The 13,765-nt window shown below is 40.7% G+C and overlaps 1 protein-coding gene across 4 annotated transcripts in view; it reads right to left on the reverse strand.

The window, feature by feature from the left end:
- CEP89 (centrosomal protein 89kDa) overlaps window positions 1-13,765 on the reverse strand; it is an 83,867-nt gene that overhangs the window by 9,687 nt on the left and 60,415 nt on the right. For all 4 annotated transcript variants that reach the window (XM_010848931.1, XM_010848930.1, XM_010848932.1 and 1 more), the window contains 3 exons: window positions 6,028-6,195; window positions 5,335-5,476; window positions 3,439-3,528 (listed from right to left, as the gene is read on the reverse strand). In XM_010848931.1, the coding sequence (XP_010847233.1) occupies window positions 3,439-3,528; window positions 5,335-5,476; window positions 6,028-6,195 (400 nt within the window). The remainder of the gene's footprint in view (window positions 1-3,438; window positions 3,529-5,334; window positions 5,477-6,027; window positions 6,196-13,765) is intronic.

Consider the following 13,765-nt stretch of genomic DNA (forward strand, 5'->3'; position numbering starts at 1 on the left):
GGATGGCATCACTGACTCGATGGACGTGAGTCTCGGTGAACTCCGGGAGTTGGTGATGGACAGAGAGGCCTGGCGTGCTGCAATTCATGGAGTTGCAAAGAGTCGGACATGACTGAGCGACTGAACTGAACTGAACACAACACTGTAAATCAACTACACTCCAATAACAAAATAAAAAAAAAAAAGAAATCATGACATTCAATTTATACATCTTCTTTGACCCAAGGGTCATTCGTTTACTGCAGTTTTTACATGTCCAGGTGAAGGAATACTTTTCACTCTCATTTTATTTATTAATTTCTGGTATTCATTTTTTTGGTCAACAGATAGCTTTCTTATTTCTACTTTGGAAGCTTACTGAAACTTTATTTTTTGGTAGCCAATCTATAATCAATTTTTGTGACTGTTCTGTATATAGCTATGTCTATATAGACATAGATATATACGGGCTTCCCAGGTGGTTAAAGAACCCGCCTACCAATGCAGGAGACATAAAAGACGTGGGTTTGATCCCTGGGTCAGGAAGATCCCTTGGAGGAGGGCATGCCAACCCACTCCAGTATTCTTGCCTGTAGAATCCCATGGACAGAAGAGCCTGGCAGACTACAGTTCATAGGGTCGCAGAGTCAGACACAACTGAAGTGACTTAGCACGCATGCACATAGGTATATACACATAAATATACCTTACAGATTATGCTGTAAAATTCTGTACGTTTACTCTTGTATAACATTGTGATCTGTCCTGGACTAAGAGAAGTGGATTAAAGCTCCACTAAGCTTCCATTTCCCCTTATTATCTCCTGTAGTTTATAAGTTTTGGTGTTATTTAGTACAGAAACATTCATAACTACTATATATATTAAAAAAAATTTTTTTGATGGGCACCATTTTTAAAGTCTTTTATTGAATTTGTTACAATATAGCTTCTGTTTGGTTTTTTAGCCCTAAAGCACATAAGATCTTAGCTTTCCAACCAGGAATTGAACCCGAACCCCCTTCATTTGAAGGGGAAGTCTTTTCTACTGGACAGCAGGGAAGTCCCAATAACTACTATTATTAATTGTAGTCTTTAGCATTATTAAGACCTCCCCCCGCCCTTTTTTTTTCCTTTGTTTGGTTTCATTTAGTGCTTTGGCCCAAATTTTCTCTTAGCAGATGTAAAGATCACAGCTTGGCTTTCTTCTTGTTTGCATAAACCTGTATTATCTTCACTCATCCTTTTAATCTTTCTGAAGTACTGTTCCTGCTCTCTGGCATACAGTGTTGCTGTTGAGAAGTATGAAGTCAACATGACTTTCTTTTTTTATGTCTTGATCTTTTACCTGGATGTCCAAGGTATTTTTTCTCCTTCTTTTTCTTCTTCTTCTTTTTTTTTTTTTTTTTGGTCACCTCAAGCAGCTTTGGATCTTACTTTCCCAAGCAGGGATTGAACCTGAGCCCCTTGAAGTGGAAATGCAGAGTCCTAACCACTGGGCCACCAGGGAATTTCCCAAGGTAATTTTTCTTTATCTTGAAGTCACAGGTCTTGGTGTCAATTTTCTAGGCCCATCCTGGGTCAGTTTCCCTTTCAAGACATAGATTTAACTCTTTACTTATGTCATGAAAAGTTTACATAAATTGCAGCAATGTCTTTTTCAATCCATCTCCCAGAATTATTGAAATAAAAAAATAAACAAATGGGACCTACTATAACTCAAAAGCTTTTGCACAGCAAAGGAAACAAAAAATGAAAAGACAACCCACAAATTGGGAGAAAATATCCACAAATGATGTGACCACCAAGGGATTAGTCTCCAAAATCTACAAACAGCTCATGATGCTTAACAGCATCAAAACAGACAACCCAACCAACGAATGGCCAGAAGACCTAAATAGACATTTCTCCAAAGAAGGCATACAGATGGCCAAGAAGCACATGAAAAGATGTTCAACACTGCTAATCATTAGAGAAATGCAAGTCAAAACTAAAATGAAATATCACCTCACACCAACCAGAATGGCTATCATCAAAAAATCCACAAACAACAAATGCTGGAGAGGGTGTGGAGAGAATGGAACCCTCCTGCACTGCTGGTGGGAATGTAAACTGGTATAGCCACTATGGAGAACAGTACGGAGGTTCCTTAAAAAAGTAAAAATAGAGCTACCATGTCACCCTGCAATCCCCCTCCTGGGCCCATATCTGGAGAAAAACATGATCCAAAAGGATATATGCACCCCAATGTTCACGGCAGCACTGTTTACAACAGCCAAGACATGGAAGCAACCTAAATGTCCATCGACAGAGGAGTGGATAAGGAAGATGTGGTGCGTATATACAACAGAATACTACTCAGAATGAAATGACGTCATCTGCAGCAGCATGGGTGGATCTAGAGAGTATCATGTGGAATGACGTCAGTCAGACAGAGAAGGAGAAGTGTCATATCATGCCTTATATGCGGAATCTAAAAAAGAAATGATACAAATTCACTTCTAAAACAGAAAGAGACTCACAGGCTTAGAGACGAATCCACGGTTGCCTGGACACACCGCTAGACTTGAAATGGATAACCAAGAAGGACCTACTGTATAGCAAGCACGTGGAGCTCTGCTCAGTGTTCTGTGGCCGCCAGGGTGGGAGGGGAGTGTGGGGGAGAATGGACACACGTATGTGTGTGGCTGAGTCCCTTCCCTGTTCACCTGAAACTATCACAACATTGTTAATTGGCTATACCACGACACAAAATAAAAAGTGAAAAAAGAAAACCAGATCAAGAAAATGCTGGAGGAGAGCTGAAGATGCAGGGATTTACTGGTTCTGAAACATCAGTACTCAGGGGCATGGTGGACCAATGTGGGATGGTGGAGTGGTCAGGGGCAAAGGTGGGGCTTGTATTAAGGATGGAGAGATACTTGAGGGATGATGGTGCTATTGAAAACAGATGGCCAGAGCAGATTATTGTTACAGCAATGGTGGAAAAATAAATTGAGCTCGTGGATTAGGTTCTGATGAGAAATGGTACAGAACCCATTTTTAGTCAGATTACTTTGTGAGTCTAGATGATGGTAAACTCCCAAACTACAGCCATTATGCTGTTAGCACTGGAGTTGCTGAAAAATGTGCACAAATTGATTTTAGAAGTCCAAATGTTCATCCCATGAGATCCTAAAATCCAATTCCTTTACAAAGGAAACCATTGAGCAGATTTTAAAATAAAGTTAGTTGTATAAGAGGATATTCATTGAAATGTTATACAGTAGTAAAAGTATAAACATTTTTTTAAGTTTATGAATAAAAACTTTTAAGAAGTACTGTTTCTGCCAGAGAAACAAAACTGCTTTACTCTGTGGACAATTAGTGACACATGTATGCAAAATGGGTCATTTTCTTAAACATGGAAATCTGACCCCAGGTAGCCAGTTTCCAGGTGAAACTGGCTAAATGTCTGCGTACCTTAATTTTCTCTTTCAACCTTCCCAAGCGAATACTGTCTTCTGTCATTCTGTTGAGAACTCCATGGTTCTCACTTTCTAAACATTTAGCCTATGGAGTAAAGCAAGAAGAAAAACAACAAAGCGTTCTTAGTTTAATAGAAAACTTAAAATATTAAAACATTCTTCTGCTAAGAGTATTATTACAAAGAGTATTACCATTCTGCCACTTGCCATCTCCAGATTCCTCACCCCTGTGTGAGGGCTGTGGGCAGAACTTGGACCAATAGCTGAGGGCGGGAAGAGCCAAGAGTGGCACGCTGGGCGCCCCTCCTGCACCCAAAGGCAAATCCAAATCCCTCAAACAAGGGGGATGTAAACTTTCAGCACCTTTTCTATTCTCAGGAAATATACCATTCCTTTCATCACATCCAAAGAGTAAGTGCCAAGATGCAAATCATCAGGGAATGTTTAACAGGAGGATTCCTACATGCTGTTTCTCATAAATCCTCTGTTCCTTATTAGTTTCTGTCATCAGAAATCAGTGGAGCGGCAAGCCACTCCCAGGACTGAGGTCATAATATGAGACAGGGTTGAATCTCCTTCAGTAAAGACAAAACTGCTTAGTCTCCATCCTCTTTCTTGAGATATGGATTGTCTCCTGACCTTGTGACGATTATTAATCCCTTGTTCCCTTGGTAACGGTTGCTGTACATTTGGTTTGCTGATCTTTATCATTGTCGAAAGAAATTTCTTGTACAACAGCCTATATATACTCACAGATCATTAAAGCAATTTTTGCTCCATCAGAGCTTGGGTCCCTGTGTCTTTCTCTCTCTCTCTCTCTCTCTCTCTCTCTCCCCCACTCCCTCTGGCTCTCTCTTTCACTTTCTTATCATTGACTCTGGACCACAAGGTTCCGGTCCATTAAAGGACTCCAAAAGCAAATAAACTTCTCACTTGACTATTTGAGTAATTGACAAAATTAAGGATAACAATGCCATTCTCCAAACCAAATGTGACAGGCAGGAGATCCAAGAGGGATGTCACTAAAGTGGAATGACTTAGATTAACACCCAGATGGGACACAAACTTCTACGTATTATAAATTAACTGTTTCAAATGGTAAAAAAAAAAAAAAAAAAAATTAAGTAAAGGTGAGCATTCCTTCTAAGGTAATATAATAGTGTCAACTGATTTTCTAGAAAGTTAAACTAAGACCCAGGTAATAAAACTTGCCATAAGTCACATGGAAAACCCATCCTAAAGGTAGGATTAGAAATGAAGATGCCAGTAACAATAAAGTAAGATATAAGGGGCTCTCACAAGGCCCAGGACAGGGTAACGTAGGCGTGAGTACTCCTGTTGTAGCTGCCTCTTTGTGCCCCTTTGTGAAGAAGGCTGAGCGCCGAAGAATTGATGCTTTTGAACTGTGGTGTTGGAGAAGACTCTTGAGAGTCCCTTAAACTGCAAGGAGATCCAACCAGTCCATTCTGAAGGAGATCAGCCCTGGGATTTCTTTGGAAGGACTGATGCTAAAGCTGAAACTCCAGTACTTTGGCCACCTCATGCGAAGAGTTGACTCATTGGAAAAGACTCTGATGCTGGGAGGGATTGGGGGCAAGAGGAGAAGGGGACAACAGAGGATGAGATGGCTGGATGGCATCACCAACTCAATGGACGTGAGTCTGAGTGAACTTCGGGAGTTGGTGATGGACAGGGAGGCCTGGCGTGCTGCGATTTATGGGGTCGCAAAGAGTTGGATACAACTGAGCGACTGAACTGAACTGAAACTGTGTCACTGGGATGAATTCTACTGAACACAGATAGAATTCTTTTCTTTTCAACCTGATTTTTAAAGTATTTATTTACCTGGCTGTGCCAGGTTCTCAGCTGTGGTGCATGTGAGGAAACTTACCAAAAACACAAGGTTGTCACGCTCCTGGGTTACATTCTCTGCCAGGCCAACAAGATTTGCCAGGTACTGGTGAGCGGACATTTCATTCTCCATGGCTTTTTCCACCTGCTTTTTGAGGACATCAATTTTCTTTTGAGATCTCCTAGAGAGTGCCCCCAAATGGTGGAATAAAAAAATGTATTAGCCTGCATGGCCAGGGCACAGTGAATATCTGTATTATAAAAACAGCAAGTATGTGAGCATTTAAGTATATTCTTCATCAACCTCAATCTTCCATGAAGTTTCAAAGTGAGAATAGGTACCTGAATTTAATTTTAAAGGAAGCATTAACTATTGACTTCAAGACAACAGAAACTGCAAAATGTTTAACCCAAGTAACAGGCTAATATTATATTAATTTTTGGCTTGTGTTCTTTAAAAGGCATTTGTGAAAAAGAAATCCATTAATCCCTGGATTAGACTTTTGGGCAACACTTAGTAAAGAACTTCAAGAAATTTCAGATTCTTAAGGGTCATCATTATAACATTGGTCATATTTTATATTTTGATATTTAGTAATCTCATTTATCCCTTTCCATTTCATTGCCAATATGAGAAAAAGAAAAGATAAAGAATATGAAATAGAATATTCAATGGTCTTTTTTTAACTATTAAAAAAAGAAAAACAGTTTAAGAGAAAAAAAAAAAACCTACCTATTTATTTTCTGTGCCTTTTCGAGTTCAGCTTCCAGTGCCTTGTTTTTAGCCATCACATTTTTCTTCTCTAAGAGCAGGCTCTTTTTCTGTACTTGCAGGGCTGCCAGCTTTTCCATCAACTCTTCCATCTCAGCATTTTCTTTCTCTTCTTCTTTCTGCAACTGGCTGATGGACAAAAATATCACCAGCTTGCATCCAATACAGTGAGGTTAAATGAGGTGGCCACTGCCAGGCAGCCCGGGGGGCTCCTTTGGAGGCCTCTGTGGGAACAGCCTCAGGCAACCCCTGGGGGAGTTGGTGGGGAGTTCCTGCAGGGCAGCAGAGAGGGCCTGGCTGTAGACATACTCCTCTGATGGTGATGATCTCATCCCTTTTTCTGCTCACAATTTTTGTTCATGTCTCTGTGTATGTATATAAATATACTTAAAGGAAATCAATCCTGAATATTCACTGGAAGGACTGATGCTGAAGTTGAAGCTCCAATACTTTGGCCACCGGATGTGAACGAAGAGCCAACTCATTGGAAAAGACCCTGATGCTGTTAGAGACTGAAGGCAGGAAGAGAAGGGGACGACAGAGGATGAGATGGTGGGACGGCATCAGTGGACGTGAGTCTGAGCACACTCCAGAAGCCTGGCGGGCAACAGTCCACGGGGCCGCAGAGTCGGACACGACTGAGCGGCTGAACAGCAAAAACAAATACTCCACTCCTTTCAGAAAGAATTTAAGACAGCTCTTTTTTTTTCTTAACACAGTTATAATTGCCCCTCCCTCAAATCCTAAGGCTAAAACAAATTTTATTTCAGACTTAAATAATTATGTTTTTTTTGATAAACAAACGATAAAACAAGGAGGGCATACAAATAGTATATAATTCTGGCAAAATGATGCTTGAAAGAAGATTGTTCCTTCACTGGTTTTCTTGCTCAATTTTCCTGAAATAACCGAGAATGAACAGGTATGGCCACACACCCAGAGGCTACTGGGTGAGATGCTGAGAGATGGGGGCTCTCCAGGTACCACGGAGTCTCTTTGGGTACCACATGGGGCTTCCTTCCTGGCTGGCTGGCTACTGAACAAGCCTCACACTGTATATGTTTGGGGTTGGCCTCACTTGCCACACAATTTCAATGACTTCAGCCTGAGTTGGCTCCCTAAACAGTAATTTTCTAAACAGTTTCCACTTTTCCACTGTTTCCTAGTTGACTAGTTTTAGTTAGTCAAAGAGTGGACACCCCACAGAATTGATGTTTGAATTAAACTCACCTTTTATCTTTTTATTTGCTGTTTTTTTAAATAATCTTTTTATTTTATATTGGAGTAAAGAAGATTAACAATGGGATAGATTCAGGTAGATAGCAAAGGGACACAGCCATACATATACATGTATCCATTCTCCCCCAAACTCCTGCCCGGTCCAGGCTGCTACATAACACTGAGCAGAGTTTGAGTTCCCTGTGCTATAAAGTAGGTCCTTGTTTGCTATCCATTCTAAATACACAAGTGTGTACATGTTGATCCCAAACTTCCTAACTACCCCTTCCTTCCATCTTTCCCTCCTGGTTCTCTGCTGTTTTTTGTTTGGATTTTAGAATTTTATTTAAAAGTGTTTTCATCGCTCACTTGGTAGCAAAATCTAGTTCACAAAATCAATCAAAAAGTTCATAATGAAGAGCAACCAAAGACAACAGGAAATGCTGGGAAAGTGCTGCTGGGTGTGCACAGCTACCTCAGAGAACAATAGGTCAAAATCTAAAATGTGCATTTACTCTATGGCCAAACAATGCCACCTCTACCTATGTATTTAGGGAAACATTAATCTGCACAAGAAAGTTTACTGGGGCATTGCTTAATGGAACAAACGTAGAAACAAGTAAAATGTAGCATTTCATATGGAGAACATCTGTAAACTGAATGGGAAAAAACTCCAAAAGCAAAAACCTATCAACTTGGCATTGTTTACCCAGTGAAATTATCAATAAAGTTTAATGATTTTTCCAATAAAAGTACTGTGAATCTTTCTATTCCTATTTGTGAGGCTTTGTTAACAGTACCTCCCTTCCTCCTTTCCTTTTTTTTGCGGGGGAGGGGAGGGATTCTTCTTCAAAATGTCACTGTCTATATATTTATTCCTACAAAGAAATATGATTAAATTTTTAGAAAATATTATTTATTTGGCTGCACAGGAGTCTTAGCTGTGGCATGCAGGATCTTTAGTTAAGGCATGTGGGATCTAGTTCCCTGACCAGGGATTGAACCTGGGCTCCCTGCATTGGAAGTGCAGTCTTAGTTTTTTATAAATTGTTTCTACCAATTTTGCAAGAGTTCACTATTATTTATTTTTAACTGAAGTATAGTTGATTTGTTAACGTGTTAATTATTGCTCTACAGCAAAATGACTCAGACATTTATATATATATATATCTACACACACACACATTCTTTTCCATATTCTTTCCGTTACGCTTTATCACAGGATATTGAATATCGTTCCCTGTGCTACGCAGTAGGACCTTATTTATCCATTCTGTAAACAGAAGTGTGCATCTGAAACCCCAAACTTAAAATCCACCCCTCTTCCACTCTCTTCCTCCTTGGCAACCACCAGTCTGCTTTCTATGTCTGTGATTCCGTTTCGGTTTCATGATAGGTTCGTGTTATATTTTAGATTCCACGTATAAGTGATATCATATGGTATTTATCTTTCTTTCTGACTTACTTCACTTATCCAGTTGCATCCATGTTGTTGCCAATGGAGTTGTTTTGTTAATTTTTATGACTGAGCAGTAGTCCCCTGCATTAGGTTGGTACAAAAGTAACTGTGGCTTTGTATTGCTGAACTTTGCCATTTGATATCGGAATACATTCTTAAATGTGGCTATGTTCTACATGATTTCAATGTGCATTTCTTGCTTTATGTTTTTTGCTAATGACTTATTACTTGCTGTTTATTTTATATTTATTATAGACCACAGAAGTGACGTTAGAAAAAAAGCAAATTCGAGCTATTTTCTTTTTTTTTTAATTTTTTTTAATTAATTTTTTTTTTTTCCAAGCTATTTTCTTATTTGGATTCAAAACGGGTCATAAAGCAAGACAGACAACTCACAACATCAACAATGCATTTGGCCCAGGAACTGCTAACGAAATTACAATGCAGTAGTGGTTCAAGAGGTTTTGCAAAGGAGACAATGGCCTTGAAGATGAGGAGTGTAGTGGCCGGCCATCGGAGGTTGACAATGAACAACTGAAAGCGTCATCAAAGCTGATCCTCTTACAACTGCACAAGAAGTTGCTGAAGAACTCAACATCGACCATTCTGCAGTTGTTCAGCATTTGAAGCACATTGGAAAGGTGAAAAAACTTGGTAAGTGGGTGTCTTGTGAGCTGACCGAAAATTTTAAAAAATGGTTGTTTTGAAGTGTCATCTGCTTTTACCCCACGCAAAAACAATGAACTATTTCTCAACTGGATTGTGATGAAAAGTGGATTTTATAGGCAACCAGTGATGACCAGCTCAGTGGTTGGACTGAGAAGAAGCTCCAAAGCACTTCCCAAAGCAAACTTGCACCAAAAAAAAAACACAGCCACTGTCTGGTGGTCTTCCACCTGTCTGATCCACTACAGCTTTCTGAATCCCAGCAAAACCATTGCATCTGAGAACTATGCTCAGCAAAACAATGCTGCTGCTAAGTTGTGTCAGTCGTGTCCGACTCTGTGAGACCCCATAGACGGCAGCCCACCAGGCTCCGCCGTCCCTGGGACTCTCCAGGCAAGAACACTGGAGTGGGTTGCCATTTCCTTCTCCCATGCATGAAAGTGAAAAGTGAAAGTGAAGTCGCTCAGTCGTGTCTGACCCTTCTCGAGGCACTGAAAACTGCAATGCCTACACTGGTCAGAAGGGCCTAACTCTTCTCCACAACAATGTCTACCACACATCACACAACCGACACCTCAAAAGCTGAACGAATCGGGCTACAAAGTTTTGATTCATCTGCCATATTCACCTGACCTCTCTTGCCGACCGATGACCACTTCTTCAAGCATCTTGACAACTTTTTGGAGGGAAAATGCTTCCACAACTAGCAGGAAATGCTTTCCAGGAGTTCGTTGCATTCTGCACGGATTTTTATGCTACAGGAACAAACTTATTTCTCATTGGCAAAAATGTGTTGATTTTAATGATTCCTATTTTTGATAAATAAAGATGTGTTTGAGCCTAGTTATGATGATTTAAAATTCACAATCTGAAACCACAATTATGTTTGCACCAACCTAATATATATGTACTGCCTCATTTTTGGAGAAGGCAATGGCAACCCACTCCAGTACTCTTGCCTGGAAAATCCCATGGACGGAGGAGCCTGGTAGGCTGCAGTCCATGGGGTCACAAAGAGTCGGACATGACTGAGCGACTTCACTTTCACTTTTCACTTTCATGCATTGGAGAAGGACATGGCAACCCACTCCAGTGTTCTTGCCTGGAGAATCCCTGGGACAGGGGAGCCTGGTGGGCTTCCGTCTATAGGGTCACACAGAGTTGGACACGACTGAAGCGACTTAGCAGCAGCAGCCTCATTTTTATCCATTCATCTGTTGAGGGACATTAGGTTGTTTCAATGTCCTGGATATTGTGAACAGTGCTGCTATGAACATAGGGGTGCATGTATCTTTTTGAATTATAGTTTTGTCTGGATACATGCCCAGGAATGGGATTGCTAAATCATACGGTAATTCTATTTGTAGTTTTCTGAGGAACTTCCATGTTTTCCACAGTGGCTGAACCAACTTACATTCCCACCAACAGGGTAGAAGGGTTCCCTTTCTCACACCCTCTCCAGCATTTGTTACTTGTAGAATTTTTAATGATAGCCATTCTGACCAGCATGAGGTGATACCTCACTGTAGTTTTGACTTGTACTTCTCAAAATTAGCAATGTTGAACAAGGTCTCATGTGAATATCAGCTCTCTGTATGTCTTCTTGGAGAAATGTCTCTTTAGGTCTTCCACCTGTTTTTCAATTGGTTTTTGTTGTTGTTTTTGCTATTGAGATGTATGACCTATTTGTTTATTCTGGAAATTAAACCTTTGTTGGTCGCATCATTTGCAAATATTTTCTCCCATTCTGTAGACTGTCTTTTCATTTTGCTTAAGGGTCTTCCTTGGTGGCTCAGCAGTAAGAAATCCCCCTGCAATGCAGGAGATGCAGGTTCGATTCCTGGGTCCGAAGATCCCCTGAAGGAGGGCATGGCAACCCACTCCAGTATTCTTGCCTGGAGAACCCCATGAGCAGAGGAGGCTGGCAGGCTACAGTCCATGGGGTTGCAAAAAGTTGGACATGACTGAAGCGACTGAGCATGCATGCATGGCTTCCTTTGTTGTGGTAAAGCTTGAAAGTTTGCTTACGTCTCATTTATTTTTGTTTTTATTTCTATTGTCTTTGGGAGACTGATCTAAGAAAACACTCGTACGATTTATGTTGGAGAATGTTTTACCTATGTTCTCTTCTAGGAGTTTTATGGTGTCACATCTTATGTTTAAGTTCTTAAGCCATTTTGAGTTTTTTTCTTTTTAATTTATTTTTAACTGAAAGATAATTGCTTTACAGAATTTTGTTGTTTTCTGTCAAACCTCAACATGAATCAGCCATAGGTACACAGCTTGTATACGGTGAGAGCGTGTGTTCTCACTTCATTGATTTGCATGTGGCCGTCCACCTTATCACCACCACTTGCTGAAGGGGCCAGGTTTTCCCTATTGCATATTCTTGCCTCCTCTGTGGAAGATTAAGTGACTGTAGGTGTGTGGGTTTATTTGTGGGCGCTCTGTTCTTTCCCACGGACTCGTGTCTTTTTCTCTGCCAGTGCCATGCTGCATTTATTTTTTTGGCTGTGCTAGGTCTTTGTTGCTGTGTGCAGGCTTTCTCTAGTTGTGGCGAGCTGGCTTCTCATTGCAGAATACGGGTGTGCAGGTTTCAGCAGCTGCAGCACACAAGGTCAGGAGTCACAGCCCTAGAATGTAAGCTCAGTAGTTGTGGCACATGGTCTTAATTGCCCCATGGCATGTGAGATCTTCCAAGACCAGGGATCGAACCCACATCCCCTGCATTGGTGGTGGATTCGTAACCAACGGACCACCAGGGAAGTCCCTACATTGCTGTTTTGATTACTGCAGTACAAAAATCAATTATTTCTAATGATATATTTGTAATTTGTTTTCTATATATGGAATTGTACCATCTATGAATAATGACACTATTATTTCCTTCTTCCCAAACTTTATAACTTTTTTCTTGCCATGGGCACTAGTTTCCATTTCGTAACAATGTTGTTAGTGTTGTTTAGAAATGGTATCAGAGGGCATCTTTGTCTTGTTTCCAGCCTCAATAGGAAAGCGTACAACATTTCACCACTAACAGTGACATTTACTATTGTTTTATTTTTTAATAGAACCATTAAGGAAGTTCATATCTATTACTAATACTGTTTTTAGAAGCTTTTTTTTTTAGGGCTTCCCTTGTGGGTCAGCTGATAAAGAATCTGCCTGCAATGCGGGAGACCTGGGTTTGATGCCTGGGTTGGGAAGATCCCCTGGAGAAGGGAAAGGCTATCCACTCCAGACTTCTGGCCTGGAGAATTCCATGGACTCTATGGGGTTGCAAACAGTAGGACATGAGCGAGTGACTTTAATTTTAGAGTTTTTACATCTAGAAGCATAAGTGAAAATGAACTGTAATTTTCCTTTCTTAAACCATCACTGTTGGCTTTTGGCATCAAGGTTGTATTTACCTCAGAAAATGAATTAGAGAGCATTAACTCTTCTTCTGTTCTTGAAGAAGGGTTTATGTGAGACTGGAATTATTTCCTCCTTGAATATTTACAGAGTTCTCTCATGAAGGTTTCTAAGTCTATAGTTTTCTTCAAGGGAAGATCTTTGGATTCAATTTCTTTAATGACCGAAGGAATATTCAGGTATTCTTTTTCTTTATGAGTCGGTTTTGACAAGCTGTATTTTTCAAGGAATGTGACCATTTCATCTAAATTTCCAAATGTGTTGATGTGAATGAACTTTTTTCTGAGTGCACACAAATTTAAACATCTACCTGATGGACTGAACCCTTTATCCCTATGAATTGATCCTCTTTGTTAAGTAGAGTTTTTTTACCTTAGCATTTATCTTGTCAGATATTCATGTAATTTACCACTTTTCTTTTGGTTTGTATTTGAGTAGTATAGCTTTATCTGCCTTTTTCTTTTGAACTCCCTGTGTCTGCTTGGGGTGTACATCTTAAAGGCAACACAGAGTTGCTGTAGAGAGTTCTGGTAAACCACTCCATGACCCCGCTGCCTTGGCATCCATTTTCTGTGGCCAAGAGGCCCGCAGGGGCTTTGAAGTAACACTAGGCCCACTCTGGAACACAGGCCCTAGATAACAGCCAGCGGAGTCACAAGTCAATGTAAGTTCATGGCATGACTCCCCCAGGGACGCCTGTGAAAGGCACTCTTCCCCACCTCCCAGGGCCTTCCCTTTGTGCACCCTTTAGGTAAGATCCTTCCCCATCCCCACTGAAGCTTACCAAAACTCTGCTCTTCTGGCTCTAGCCCAGGAACCCCAAAGCATTCCACCCATGGACCCTAATAAAGGCGTGTGCCCCAGGTCCTGCCAATTTCTCTCTGCCTACACCTGCCCTGACCTCCCACGTGACCCCACAAGGAGTGCTCTGTACTTCCTCCA

This window comes from Bison bison, unplaced genomic scaffold (genome assembly GCF_000754665.1).
Source record: "Bison bison bison isolate TAMUID 2011002044 unplaced genomic scaffold, Bison_UMD1.0 scf7180017864280, whole genome shotgun sequence".
NCBI classification, from domain to species: domain Eukaryota; kingdom Metazoa; phylum Chordata; class Mammalia; order Artiodactyla; family Bovidae; genus Bison; species Bison bison.